At 35.3% G+C, this 14,571-nt stretch overlaps 4 protein-coding genes and 2 long non-coding RNA genes across 6 annotated transcripts; 3 read left to right on the top strand and 3 right to left on the bottom strand.

Annotated features, from left to right (window-relative positions):
* Nucleotides 1-193: 193 nt before the first annotated feature.
* LOC103831495 (putative F-box protein At4g11580) lies at nucleotides 194-2,796 on the bottom strand. Its single transcript, XM_009107376.2, has 2 exons — nucleotides 1,748-2,796; nucleotides 194-1,623 (listed from the first exon to the last, which is right to left on the bottom strand). The coding sequence occupies exons 1-2, from the start codon at nucleotides 2,113-2,115 to the stop codon at nucleotides 1,029-1,031; spliced, it is 963 nt and encodes a 320-aa protein (XP_009105624.2). The 5' UTR covers nucleotides 2,116-2,796; the 3' UTR covers nucleotides 194-1,028.
* Nucleotides 2,797-2,979: 183 nt separating this feature from the next.
* Nucleotides 2,980-5,409, top strand: LOC117126885. The gene is made up of 2 exons (XR_004449613.1): nucleotides 2,980-3,117; nucleotides 3,218-5,409. It is a non-coding gene; the product is annotated as an uncharacterized LOC117126885 (long non-coding RNA).
* On the bottom strand, nucleotides 5,159-6,810 carry LOC103831185 (protein Iojap-related, mitochondrial). The gene is made up of 4 exons (XM_009107056.3): nucleotides 6,378-6,810; nucleotides 6,207-6,291; nucleotides 6,006-6,109; nucleotides 5,159-5,428 (listed from the first exon to the last, which is right to left on the bottom strand). The coding sequence occupies exons 1-4, from the start codon at nucleotides 6,705-6,707 to the stop codon at nucleotides 5,351-5,353; spliced, it is 597 nt and encodes a 198-aa protein (XP_009105304.1). The 5' UTR covers nucleotides 6,708-6,810; the 3' UTR covers nucleotides 5,159-5,350.
* An 884-nt stretch (nucleotides 6,811-7,694) lies between these two features.
* LOC103831184 (uncharacterized membrane protein YuiD) lies at nucleotides 7,695-10,751 on the top strand. Its single transcript, XM_009107055.3, has 5 exons — nucleotides 7,695-7,921; nucleotides 8,134-8,290; nucleotides 8,386-8,436; nucleotides 8,530-8,622; nucleotides 8,714-10,751. Exons 1-5 carry the CDS (start codon nucleotides 7,770-7,772, stop codon nucleotides 8,783-8,785), a joined length of 525 nt encoding a protein of 174 aa, XP_009105303.1. The 5' UTR covers nucleotides 7,695-7,769; the 3' UTR covers nucleotides 8,786-10,751.
* A 530-nt stretch (nucleotides 10,752-11,281) lies between these two features.
* On the top strand, nucleotides 11,282-13,231 carry LOC103831183 (remorin 1.4). Its single transcript, XM_009107054.3, has 3 exons — nucleotides 11,282-12,565; nucleotides 12,670-12,751; nucleotides 12,885-13,231. Exons 1-3 carry the CDS (start codon nucleotides 11,799-11,801, stop codon nucleotides 13,098-13,100), a joined length of 1,065 nt encoding a protein of 354 aa, XP_009105302.1. The 5' UTR covers nucleotides 11,282-11,798; the 3' UTR covers nucleotides 13,101-13,231.
* Nucleotides 13,098-14,453, bottom strand: LOC117126886. Its single transcript, XR_004449614.1, has 2 exons — nucleotides 14,266-14,453; nucleotides 13,098-14,233 (listed from the first exon to the last, which is right to left on the bottom strand). It is a non-coding gene; the product is annotated as an uncharacterized LOC117126886 (long non-coding RNA).
* Nucleotides 14,454-14,571: the final 118 nt, after the last annotated feature.

The following is a 14,571-nucleotide window of genomic DNA, read 5'->3' as shown; positions in this document are numbered from 1 at the left end:
ATATACGAATGCGTTGACTTTGTTTAATTAAAAATTCAGAATACTTATTGCTAGAATTCTTCTAAAGTTCTCAAAAATTTTAAAATAAATACTTTTATTTAATAAAATCACTTTAAAATCAATCAACCATTAATATGATGACATATGGAAAAATAGGTTCTAAAAATCTGAGAAATTATCTCTGCACACAGAATCAATTCTCTATCTCTTTCCTACTTTATTTGTATTTTTTACCTTTTTGATCTTTAAATACTCTATTAGAACTCATCAATGGAGCTGCTCTTATGCTTGCTTACATTTTTTATTATGGTATCAAAATTTTGTTTCCGTCAAATTTTGTGATTTCATATTCGTTTTCCTCCATTTGTTTATACAGTCAAGCCAAATAAGTGTGGTATTGGTGTTCTTACAGTGTCAAGCCAGTTGGTGCACAAAGGATTTTTTTGGTGCGGTTAGAATCTAAAACTTTTGGGTTACTGTATTTTTCTACGGTGGTTGTTGGGTGATCGGTATCTCTTCAGCCGGTTTTTACAAAACTTGTACAGTTTCGGTGTCAATCTATTAGAGCTGAGCTTTGGACAAACCGGTATCTATCAATAATACAAAAAAAAAATGTAAATGTGAGGAGCAAGAAAAAAAATTTAGTGACAAAGTAATTTCCATGAAAATAAACATTTAATCATGAACAAATGTTAACTTTCAATAAACTGTTTTGAATTTATGTGAAATATAAAAATAGATTGATAACAGATTTATAACGATTGTAGAAAGGAATAGTGACAAATATTTTCCATGAAAATAAACATTTACTCAAACCTTAATCATGAAAAAAATGTTAACTTTCAGTAAACTGTTTTGAATTTATGCGATAAATATATAAAGTAAATTGATATATATATATATATATAAAATAAATTGATAAGAGATTTATAACGATTGTAGGAAGGAACAATAAAAATAGTCCAATAACCAAATATTTTCCATGAAAATAAACATTTATTCAAGACACTAAACAAAACTTAGAAATTTTAAAACTCAAGTTCCTTTATCTCATCAGTTTTCCATTGCGCCATGGACAACATACAGTAGTTGCAGTGAAAATCCCAACGACCTCGCATACGTCTCCGCAACTCGTTGCATGTCTCGCAATGATTTGAACACACGATAAATGTGTCAAGCTTTTGAGTGGCAGTTTGTACGATATTTTCGGTCTCTAAACCTGACGCCTTTATGTAGTTATTGTAGTATACATTAGCAAATCCTTTACAATCTATGTATAAGCAATGTGAAAGATTTAGGTTCCTGAGGTTTTGGTGATCAGTGACAAGCGACAATAGTGCATCTATGTATAAAGCTGCACCTCGGAAGCTTAAACTCTCCAGGTTTGAGAAGTAACTCACAATTTGATAGGCTAAGTCATTGTCTAAAAGCCGGATAAGCTTTAGGCTGGTGAGGTTCTTGCAGTTCTCTCCAATGGCGCGAAAGTTAGCATTTCTAATGGGTAAACCAGGTTGAGTAATGACTAACGTTTGGAGATTCTTCCACTGGCTGAATGTAAACATTAGTGAATTCTCATTTAGATTATGATAGAGCGGCAGTGACAATTTTTTTACGTTTGGCATCCTGAAAAAAAAACAAGAAAAAGTAAATAAACACACAAGATAAACACACAAGATTGCACGATACCACGCTTATACACAAATTTTTCTATCATATAATGTGCAAATCTGTTTAAGGGATAACTTACCTTGGAGCAATGATCGCGAGTTCCTCCACTTGTATATAGTAACAGTTATCAAAGACTAGATTTGTCGTGACTGAGCTGTTAAATTTAGTTATCTCAGCCAATATATTTCTGAGCTCATATTGGTGTTCTTCGTCATTAGACAGATGGTCTGCCTTATCAGGAATTTTTGAAATAATTGACTTGAGATTACTTAAGTCTATAGTCTTCCATAAAGATTTGTTGTGAGAAGCAAGGAACCAAGAGACACAGACGCGAGATGTCCCCTTGATTATATCAACAACGTTGAGCATCCCAAATATCTTGGCTAATATGTTTTTCTCCATATTTTCCCACCTTGAGATTTTTTCTAAGCTATTTGGTGTTTCCATCTTAGTGCAGCTAAAAACAATGCAAATTGCAAAGTAATAGAGTTTTCTAATGATTAAAGTTCAGAAATTTTAAAGAAAATAACAATAGATTCAACAGTATTGAATAACCGATTTGTTAGAACAATCAAAAGAGGCAAACAAAAACGTTGAGGAAATGATACAATTTATAGAGAAGTCACAGGACACATATAGGGGATTTACTTGTGGGGATTGTAAACCATTTCTGAATTGTGAAACTTTGGCTACTATATTAACTGAGCACAGATATTTTATGATGGGGCATATTGAAATACTATTACAAAATAAAAAAAAACAATTTAAAGACTTGTATGGCCTATAAGTAACCCATTATGAGATATTTTTCCAAAAAGTTATATATAAACAATTTAATAAAATGGATATATTTGATATGAAATCAATTTACATGATAAAGTTATTTATAAATAGTAATATATTTCTGTAAAATTAAATAAGATATGTAAATAAATAGTAATTGATCTTTTTGTGAAGATATTAAGAAAATCTATCTATATTATTAAAGTAGAAGTCTCATCTCTTCTCTTTTCAGCCATTGCTACAAGAAGCATATGCGGAAATTCATTGATTCCTCTAAAGACAACAAAACCACCCCTCCACATCGAACACCTTACGAACCAACATGATCATTCTTACCCTAACTATTATATTTTTCAAACCCCCCCCCCCCCCCCCATCAACAAATATTAGTATTACCAAAGGCTGTACCAAATAAAAAAAATCTAAGAATATACAATCATAGGTCATGCTCAAATATGAATAAGAGCTAATGGAAAACATATTACACAGTCTAATAAATAACATATTTCACATTCCCGAGCCTATTACAAACCATATGCTTAAGGGTCTTTATCTTGGCTGATAACTGCATCCAGACCATTCACCACATTAGACAACTTTCTATTTGAGCCACTGAATGAGCTACTAGTTCATGCGAAAAGAAAGCCACCACAGTTACTCGTGCTGGTTAGTAACTAAGATTCGTTCAGACCTTTCTATAAGACTACATGTATGGTGTGTTGATTGTATCTTGAGGGGGCACTTACGGTCATTTCTTAAAACTCAGCTTGGACCGTTTGTGGATTCTGAGCATCCAGAGATTATGTCGAACCCGGGGGCTTTTGAGGCAAACCAGGTACAAAAATCTCTTCCGAGAAGCCATATTCTCTCAACTCTCAAAGTCCTTAAACCATAAACATTCAGGTGAAGGTAGGTTGCTGCACGTTGGATGTACATAAAGCATCTGAGTGGGAATGGGATGTCTCTAGAAACCCAAGTGGAGTCCCCACAGATCGCATACCAGACTCGCAACTCATCTCCTTCGTCAGAGAAGCTATAAAAAACACTCTAACTTTCTAGTCAAACTATACTGGGGTTAAAATCTTAATCATGAAGCAGAACCTTTTCCAAAATTGAAGATTTAAGTGGCATATATTTTCATATAAATCATATGGATGTATGATGTATCCAAAGAGCAATAATATATAAAAGATACCCAAATATAAACAGTTTATTAATTAATTTCTGTTTATTATCACAATTCACTCACTAGTAGTATCAAAAAAACATTTTAACTTCATGATCCCACAGACAGATCTCACATGCAGAAGAAGTATTCATGTCGTTATCCTCGCCGTATCGATGCCAAGCACAATTATATGCTAAGAATTCACTAGTTCGACCATCACACCCGCACTTGTCTGGAACGTACGCTCCTTTGAGCTCTTTCATCACCTGTGTGCCAAGCCACCGAATGCTGCCTCCAATCTTGTCCCTCATATCCACCAGCTCCTCCAACGTTTTTGACATTAACGGTTTTATTAAAGAAGACAAGATCTTGAAACCCTCTTGTTTTGTTTCGCCTCCATGCAAAACCGGTCCTGGTATATACATAGACTCAAAGCATATCAAAACTTGTTTGGCTCAAAACGTTTAAATTGCTAAACATGAAGATAAACGCAAAGATACACAACATGCATCGAACTTATAATAACAAAAAAAAAAAAAGAGAAACTCAGGTTAACAATTAATATATATCTTGCTTACCCTCCTCGTAGATGTCTCTGCCTCCACCACAGATTAGGATCAGTCCATAAACATAGGTTGCTTCTTTGTTTCCTTTTTTCGCAGCTTGAGATAAAAGTTTGAGTCCTTTGTGTTTATGGTTTCTTCGAAAATAGTTGATGATTCCTTTGCGATACAAGGCTTCAGGATTCCCGTTCCTTCGACATCTCTTGTAGAAGTTAGATAATCTTTCGGTCCTTACCTTCCTTTCAAGTTCTTTTTTTTTGTTAAGTACCTTCCTTTCATGTTCGGTCCTTACCTCCCTTTCAAGTTCAGGGTCTTGATAATGATACCAAGTCAGAAGAGTGAGTTCGTGGAGGGAAAGTCGAGAGATTACGTATTTTTCATCGCATGTTCTTTTAAACGTTTTGGAAACTAATCTGAGATTACGAACGGCTGACAAGGAAGAAGCAGCGGTACGTGAAGAAATCTCCACAAGAAGATCATCAGGCAAAGAATCGAGAGAAACTCTTCTTTTGTTAGAGTTCTTGAATATGCAAGACGCGTGCAAAGAGGAAGATCTCATGTTACCTAAGCTTCGTTTTCCTTTTTTTTTTTAAGGATACTATTTACATTCTAATTAAGTTGGTCAATTGTTGTTATATAGAGAGGCCTACATTCGTTTTCCTTTTTTCAGTAGGAATAGGAAAAAAAACAAGTGGACGAATGAAAACACAAATTAGTTCCTTTTTCCATATTTAAAAAGGATAAATAAGATAGAAAATCAAAATTAAAGAAAAAAAATGCGTAAATCTTATTGTTTTTTTAGCTCATATATATCTTGTGTTTACTTTTATCCAATTTTCCATATTTGCGCTATTCTTTCTCTCGTTTGAATTTATTTATTGGATATATAACTATTTATACCGGTTTATTTTCCATAAAATGTTTAATAGATTTAGAAAAAAAGTCATACCTTTCACCGGTCTCGATTTTAGTGACATTGTTACATATCTTGTGCTCTAATTTCCACTCCACCGGTTTTTGAATCACACACCATGTATTCTCCATCAAATATTTTATAAAATTTAGAAGAAAAAAAAAATCCCATCCTCAAACCCATCGAGGATAATATCCTTAATGGGGAATATGTTTATTACAAACTGTTTGTCAATCGAACAGTGGGCTTTCTGGATCAAGAACTCACTTGAACCGGTTTCTTCTTTTTGGAGTTGTTAATTGGTCGGACCTTTACAAAAGCGTTTTGCAAATCCTGCAAAACAAAAAAAAACAAAAAGAAAGGGTTCGTTTGGAAACTGAATGAAGGAGCAACAACAGGAATCTATGAAGGCATTAATAACCTAGCCTTTGAAGACTACTCAATTGTTTTGTCAACAGATGAATGGTATCAGATGAACACATAAAAGAGAATAATGGCATGGTAACATCTCACAAACTTTAATAGATCCTAAATGAGTTTCTCTACTAGCAAGGGAAATAACGCATAATGTAAAGAGCAAACACAAGCTTATTATAGAGAGATCGGGGAGTGTCTTTTGATAAATGCAAATGAAATCCCAAAAGAGAGCAAGAGAAGCATTGTAGTAGTCCTATGGTAAAGATCTAGTAACAGGTTAGTTCAATGAATCAACTACTTGTCCTAGCCATATTATATCATACTAGAGGGCACACTTTCTAATACAATCTCTAACCTCTAATTGTTGGATGATGATGTCTAAACACAAACCCCAAGCTAAAAGTTTAAGCTTTTACAAACGATGACCTGATAATTAGCAGTAACCAATATACACTAATCTACACCAAATCTGAGTAAGGTGAAATGTTTATACCTTGTCTGAATTATCATTAGCTGACGCCGGTTCACCAGTCCAAAGACTCTCCAAATTGAAGTAAACCCTGGCCTTCTCATCAAGCGCATGTACTACAAACTTCCCTACACCAATACAAAAGGCAATTACTGCAAACTCCACAGAGAAATATATAAAAAAAAATCAAAACTTTGAAGTGAAAAATAAATAAAAAAGACGAACCGTAGTCAATGACAATCCACTTGGTGTCGTAGCCTTGTACACAAGGAAGCATCACATGTTTCTCTCCTCTCTGCTTCTGCTTAGCCTGTTCAGTGAATGCAAGAACCAAACGATCAATAAAAGTAGATTCTGAAGTATCTGATTCGAATGTAGAAGGAGTTATATACATACCCTGTAGACGAGGGCCTGAGCGATGTTCTTCAAGTGCCAATCGGATCTTCCGGTGGCGATGATCGTGACATCGGCCCAGCAAGACTGGTTCTCCGTTGGAATCACAATCACGTTGTCTGCTTTCACGTCGGAGAGTATCTTCTCCACTTCGGCGACGGAGAGGACCTCTGAGATATCACGGGCGGCGCCGGCGGAAGAAGAAGAGAAGGAGGGAGGATTCGAAGCGGAAAGACCTAGTAGCTTCCATGACTGATCTGGAAGCGACGGTGACGGTGGTGATTTGAGGAGGGAGGGGAGAGAAGAGCAGCGAGATCGGAGAGCCGCCAACATTAGGTTATACCTTTGTCCTTCGACGATTGACCTCAACGGCGATGTGCTGGGTTCGATTTCCACTTTTCTTTTTATTTGCTTTATTAAATCACTTGTTAAAAATAAATTTATTTGAAAATCACGTGTTGTCTTAATCCCGAGTCTCCGATCACCGTATTAGCGAACGCGTACTAGGCTAGCTAACCACATTTTAGAACACAGGTTAAAATCATATTCATTTAAATAATCATATTAAGTTTTGTTATACTTCTATTTCTATTTAGATGTGGATAGTCCCATTTGAGACTCTAAACTTATGATCATTAATAAATCATGGTTGAAACCGACTCTGATGGAAGAGTTAAATCAATGGTAAAAGTTATACAAAGTTGTAGAGGCTTTTTTTGTTCTCTAGTCATTTTATGTGAACAAGAATTTGTGTGTTTCCATCTTTATAAATCTATCATACATTTAAAACTTTGTATTATTGTTTGGAATTTCAAGTCCACGATAGTTCTTCTAGAGTAAAACCATAAAGGCATATTCCTTTGTAGACTTGCAAACAAAGAAGCATATTCTGGTCAACCACACATATTAACCAAAATATAAAATTAAGTTAACGTGAATATAAATTCTCATTTCACATGGTATATTTTTGTGAATATACACTCAATTTGCTGGATTTTAAACAAGTAGCCGACTTTTTTATTTTCTTCGGGATAAGTTATAGTACAATAAAAAACTCTATAAAAGTACTAAGAAAAAATGTAATTAAATAAAGTCTTTGGAAACAGAATTTATAAGATAATTCTGGATAAATTACATTTTTCTACTTCCTTAAAAATGTTAAAATAGAAGCAGAAACGTTGGTTGTTGCCGAAGCAAAAGCGAGAAAACAAACTAAAGAAATATTTTGAGGAAGAAGAAGAAAAGAGAACCTGAGGATTTGAACGGTAGCTGTACACGAGATTTTTTCCACGTCTTATGGTAGAAGAAGAACCGTTGGTTGTCGTGTCTTCTTGTCGGCTTTACGTGAACGGTAGAAGTCGAACCGTTGGTTGTCGTGATTGATTTAAAGCCCTAATGAGATCCATCGATCATCGTCTAATGGAGGAATCAGCTGATACGTCTTCCTCTTCCTCTTCCCCTTATTTCTCTATTTTCACGAATTATCCTCTGATCTCCGCCGTCTTAGCTTTTACCATCGCACAAGTCATCAAGTTCTTTACCACCTGGTACGTTTACGGCTTTACGTGCGCGTATCACTCATATATATTTGTTCTCCTTCTCTTGTCTTCTTGTTTAGAGATTATTTGATCAGACTATTCATAGCTTCTGAGAATGTTTTAAATAAAATATTTATTCTAAGATTGTTGAGTTGCAAGCATCAGGTATAATTGAGCTTTGAAATATAGTGAATTAAACTATTTTTGTAAGTTTTATGAAGGTATAAGGAAAAGAGATGGGATCTGAAACGACTTGTTGGGTCAGGAGGGATGCCTTCTTCACATTCGGCAACAGTCACAGCTCTAGCTATGGCTGTTGGTTTACAAGAAGGCTTTGGAGGATCTCATTTCGTTATCGCTTTCATTCTCACTTCCATTGTACCTTTTTGCTCACTCAGTACTTAATCACCTTCCTTATCACATTTTGATGGTTAAATAGCGAAGGGTCTTGTGTTTTGTGTTTTGTGTGGCAGGTGATGTATGATGCAACTGGTGTAAGATTACATGCTGGACGCCAAGCCGAGGTTTTTGATTTTTTACTGTTTTCTTTAGGTGTCGCAAGCTCTGTCTTTTTTATATTTTTTTTCATACTCATTTTGAGTCTGTTTCATTTTCAGGTTCTCAATCAGATTGTGTATGAACTCCCAGCAGAGCATCCCCTCGCTGAAAGCATGCCACTGCGTGAACTTCTCGGTCATACGCCTCCACAGGTAAGATCAGACCAATAGGGACTTTTTTTTTAAAATGGCTTTCATTAATTGTCAGTACCTGAAGCATAACTATTTGGTGTCGTGTCATCAGGTCGTTGCGGGTGGAGTGCTTGGAACTGCCACAGCAGTTTTTGGATACTTTATCACCTTGATAGTCAAATAGCTATTTAATAAGGTGCAGTAAAAGCTCGCATTTTCTATTCCAATATCGTGTGTGGGTGCCACTGGTGCATAGCTGAAACAGCCATATTTGTGTTTTTGCTAGTTAGCATTTATCTTTATCATTGACAGCATAGTATATAGGTTTGATCATGTAAGGAAAACATGAAAATGTCATTACACAGATTGATGAAGTTGTAAAAAAGGAGCTTGTGCCGTGAACTACAAGTCGACAACGAACATGATCTATTTGGATGTAGCAGAAGGCATACTTTGATAATCAGCTTTATGAAAAGTTCTATCTCTCTCGTAAATTTTAGAGTAGCATCCAATGCAAATCAAATCCAAGCAGTGGATCCTCTCTCCCAAATCTTGAGGTTATTCCACCTCGAAGTTTCATCACTTTTAATTTCCTTTTAACTTCCATGAGATAGGCATAGTTTTTTCATGTAGTAATGCTTATTTTTCTCTAAATTATTTGGCTCATTAAACACATGTCTTAGCATTAACTTAAGTCTCCTATGCCACTTGATGGATATTGATTCCTTTAATGTTGATTCAACCTCCTGAGAAGAATCAGTAGATGTATAGTATAAATAAATACGTCAAGATGGACAAGGGAACATACTTGTCTTCTCCGACTAGTCGCCGCTCCGAAATCACCAGTTCAAGACTCATCATCAGGAATATAAGAGGTTGTGACTTTAAATGGTTCTACTCATAATTTCCATGAAGCAAATGTGGTGAGGATGAAGAAGGATGACAACAGAAAGGTTAGTAGTCTATGTCCCCATGAAAGAGATTGTGGATGAGCATTCTGGATGCAGGGGGGACATTGATAGAGGAAAGAACAAACGGAAATATCAAAGATCGGTCTTGTCGATTTGATACACTATAATCTACGCCCGGACTTTACATTCCACTAACTTCACTTCTAAAAAAAAGAAAAAAACTTCACTTCTAAAGTAATAATTTCAAAACTCAATTTGATGCAGTTACTTTTAAAGTTTCTGTGTAAATAAAATTTTACATAAAACTGCACGAACCATGTTTCTATCTATGATATTTCTAAGTACATGGACCAATAAAACCTGCTTTAAGTAATGTTATATTGTTCAGATTTTTTTTGTTTTCTTATACATTAATCCATCCCAGTTTACAGCTACTGAATGCACTCTTTCATCAATAATCAGAAACTTAGCAGAAACAGAAAATGTGAGTTAAAAGAAGTACCATAATAATGAATCCATAAGAAACCAAAGACGGTCCACAAGCAGTAGAGGGGACTGTCAGGAGGACCACGTGAGTTTGTCAGTCAAACACGGACCCGCCTTTGTTCCCAGCCCGGACCGACAAAACCCATCTCTCGCCGCTCCTTCCAAGATCTCTACCCGTACACGTGCCATAGTCTTCACGAAACTGCCTTCTTTTAAAATCTTAATCAAAGATTCTAAAGTTACCGTTAAAAAGTACAAGTGTATCTTTAAAAAACACCACTCTCGGGAACTACATTAGAAGTTTTAACTTTTTTCATAAACTCTTTGCTTCATCCGAGATTCCTCCTAATTGTTTGTGATTGTTCCCATTGCATTTGCATTTGCATTATTACCATCGCTTTATATTATTAACACTGTATTTAGTAGTATTATAATGGTGATTGTTTAGTCACTTTCTCCCCACGTACACATGATTATTAATAATACTATTTTTTTTGACCAAAAAAAAATAATAATAATACTATTTTCTAACAGTGTTCGCAGCATTTTCACGAACGAACCAGATCTGAACATTATTATAAAAACCATTACCACTATTAAATCTGAAAAGAAAACAAAGAAAAACCCTGGGCCTATATGATTCTGTGTTAACTGATGTTTAAGAGACTTACAGTCAGATTAGTGATACGTAGAAGAAGTATTCAAGCGATTTAAAAGAATGGTACGTAGTTGCCTAATTATGCAAATACTAGAAAAAAAATTTAAGAGATTTTTAAAGATGGATGTAACGTTTTTCAATACTGTTTTGTGATTGATACCGTTTTGGGCTAAGTGAGGTGTTCTATCTATTATTAGACAAACATTGTTTTGTGATTGATATTAAAACGATACAATCATTTTCGTTACACCAATCAAATCTACGGTGGATTATACAGTTCAAGTAAATCCAAGTGATGTAATGTATGAATTATCTAAAATAGAAATCAATGAGTGGCATAATAATGCGGATACGAAATCAGCAATTGAACAAAATTTGATACTCGATTATAGGAGACTAGAAGGTCTAATATCTGAAAGCAACAGAAGCTAAAATCATCTCTAACCGTATTTCATTTTTTTAGTTCAAACTTCACTTAAAACTATTTTTTATCTACTTTATTTTTACCTTTATAATTAAATAAAAAGAAAACTATTACAAAAATAAAAACTAATCATATATATTATTTTATCTTTTGCTGATTACTATATTGTGGAGTACAAAGTTGAATAAAAACGTAATTTTACTCTAGAAATACTTCATTTGCCTTTTTCAAAAAAAAAACTTCATTTTATAGTAGAAATGGTGTAGTACGTTGAAAATGCTCTATTCACATAAAAATATCAGTACCACAGCGTTATCACGAACCAGATCTGAGTATTATTACAAAACCAACATTACACTATTTTCTTAAAACAAAAACAGAGAAAACGTTGGGGCTATGTACATTAATATCTGCCATTCCAATAGAAAAAGACAGAACTAATTGGAGTTATAAAGACTATCATTCTCTATACACAACAACCCATCTGGCATTAATGGTCTCTCTCTGCTAAATCTCTCACATCATCAAGTTAGGTGTACGAGAGTGACGACTCTGTGATTGCTTCGCCACATCTTCCTCACTTCCTCAAAGTCATCTCTCTTTCTCTGTCCATAACTTTTTAAATGGATGTATAAAACCTTATAGTACTGTATTTTTATAAGAGTTGAATATAGATCTTTTTGTTTTATTTTCTTTTCATTTATTTATCTTGAGAAGAATGAGATCTCAAGGAGTGGAAGATAACAAAGGGTGGCTTGGACCAGCCACGCCGGAGATTTCTAACGGAAATGGAAACACCGGTTTTGAGTTTCAAAAAGGTGCAAACCGGACACCAAACCACCAACACCGGTCCACCATTGGAAAACCGGCACCGTCAAAATGGGACGACGCTCAGAAATGGCTCTCCGGCGTTGGTCTTGCTCGCGGCGGAGGCGGAGAGAAGAACCACCACAGCTCGAGGAACTGTAAACCGAGAAACTCGAACGCTGATGACCTCAGACTCATAGCTTCAGCTTCGCAGAGAGAACGCGAAGGAGAGGATCAGTACGTTGAGTACGACGAAGAAGAAGGAGCGGCGGGAAGGCCCGAGGTGGAGACTAAGAACGTAGACTGCGGAGAGCCAGGTGGTTCGGTCTGGAGGAAAGAGAGTATTATTAATCCGACGGCTGTGATTCGATCGGTGTGTGTGAGGGACATGGGGACTGAGATGACTCCCATCGGTAGCCAAGAGCCTTCTAGAACGGGTACGCCGGTTCGTGCCACGACGCCGGTTGGTAGAAGCCCTGTGACGTCACCAGTGAGAGCTTCCCGCGGCGTTGAGGCGGTGAGGACGGAGACGGTGGTGACGGAGGGTAGAAGCGTTGAGAGTAATAATAATGAGAGGATTAGATATGGAGAAAATAATAATGATAATAAGGCGATGAATGCTATGGAAGCTCGAGCCATGGCTTGGGATGAAGCAGAACGCGCTAAGTTCATGGCTAGGTGATTAGCATTAATTACATTAATAGATGGTTTAATTAGTGTTAACGTGGCTTCATTATGTAGACCAGTGTTTGAGGATTTATTATTTTTTGGAATGTGATTAGGTATAAGAGGGAGGAAGTGAAGATACAAGCTTGGGAGAATCATGAGAAGAGAAAGGCTGAGATGGAGATGAAAAAAATGGAGGTAATATTATCCTCCAATGGAAAAATTACACGTGTTCAATCCGAGTTTCGGTTCGGTTTATAAAACCAAAAACATTGTTGATCGGTTTAAACACAATTCAAAATGTTTGAGAAAATGTGTGAATGTTGTGTAGGTGAAGGCGGAGAGGATGAAAGCTAGGGCGGAGGAGAAGTTGGCGAACAAGCTGGCAGCGACAAAGAGGATAGCGGAGGAGAGGAGGGCAAACGCGGAGGCGAAGTTGAACGAGAAGGCGGTGAGGACATCGGAGAGGGCTGATTATATAAGGAGAAGTGGACATTTGCCTTCTTCTTTTTCCTTTAAGATTCCATCTTTCTCTCTATGTTGGTAGCCACTAGTTTGTGTTTACTTATTGATCTCATTATTGTGTTTAGAATGTAATCGTGTATGGATTTATGTGATGCAATAACTAACGGCTTTGTTTGGGGAAGTATAGATAGAATAAAAGAGAAAGTTTGGAGAGATGGATAACGGTGTTACAAGTCTTGTCAACTTGGAAGCTCCAACTCTTGACCCTCCAAGTGTCCCCTCTTGTGAGCCACTTAAAACTGTAGAATCCTTCTAGCTAATGCTTCTCATCCAGACCTTAAACTCTGCTAGCGCATAAATCATCTTAGGTGGAAAGTTCCCTCAAGCCTTTTGTCAGTTCTAACTTTTCTTAATGAACCATAATATCCTTGGAAAACGTCGTTTAGGATAGAATAAAAATGAACAGAAAAAAACACATGCTAAGGTTTAGTTGAGCACGTTTTGAATTTTGCACAGCTAAAACAAAAAGATCTACATAGATAATGATTGTTGCATAGATAATGATTATCCACTGGTTAACAAGCTCAGAGAAAGTTGACGGGATTAAGATTTGTGATATTGGTTTGCACATTGGTTTCAGTTGTTTTTGGTTATTACTTTTGTATGTGTTCACGCAGCTGATCTAAATATTTTCACCAATTTTGGTGTTCTTTTGAATTTGCAGAAAGAACATCTTTTATGGAGAAGAGTGCATCTCTCATTTTTCTAGGTATGGGTGTTGATAGAATTGCTAAAATGACAAAGAAAACCATTACCAATAATTTGAAATGATATCAAATGTTGAATTTAAAGAGGTCAAAGCTAAAGTAAAACCCTGATATAAGAACTGAGATACATAATCATTAGTATGATATGTGAAATTATAATTTGTAGACAACATTGCAAATCAAACATACAGTTAGTAGTCATAACAAATTTAACCATCGAGAAAGAAAATAATGTGTTTAATCTTCTGTTAGCATATAATATTATACCTAAAAATTATCCATATATTTATTTATATAGTATTATTTTCTAGAAATTTTGTATATTAAATTTTTCCTTTCAGTATGATATTATTGGAAATTATTTGTCAAAATAAATTATTAATTAGAAGAGAATTTCCATAAAAGCAGCCTAATTAAATTTTGTTAATTATTTTTATAATGTGCAAACCTTTTTGCTATCCTTTTTTTTTGTCAACCAACCTTTTTGCTATCCAATCTATCAATTCAATAAAATTGTGTTGAGTTTAATATTCAAACTAAGCTAATTTAATTAAAAAATAATAAGTTTAAAATATCTATATAATTAAAAAATGTTAACAGTTTCGAATTTTATTTTAAGTTTTAGGAATTATAAAAAAAAACTAAACTGTGGATAACCGACTACAATGAAATAGTATCAATTAGACTTGGACATAACAGAAAACTACAAGGCTTAGGGGGCTTCTCTTAGCAATGCAAATAAAACAGAGGGGTACAATACTAAAACTAATATAGAAGGGAACTAAA

Source organism: Brassica rapa, chromosome A07 (assembly GCF_000309985.2).
Source record: "Brassica rapa cultivar Chiifu-401-42 chromosome A07, CAAS_Brap_v3.01, whole genome shotgun sequence".
NCBI lineage: Eukaryota > Viridiplantae > Streptophyta > Magnoliopsida > Brassicales > Brassicaceae > Brassica > Brassica rapa.
The sequence above is the reverse complement of the archived record's forward strand: the minus strand, read 5'-3'. Positions and strand labels throughout refer to the sequence as shown.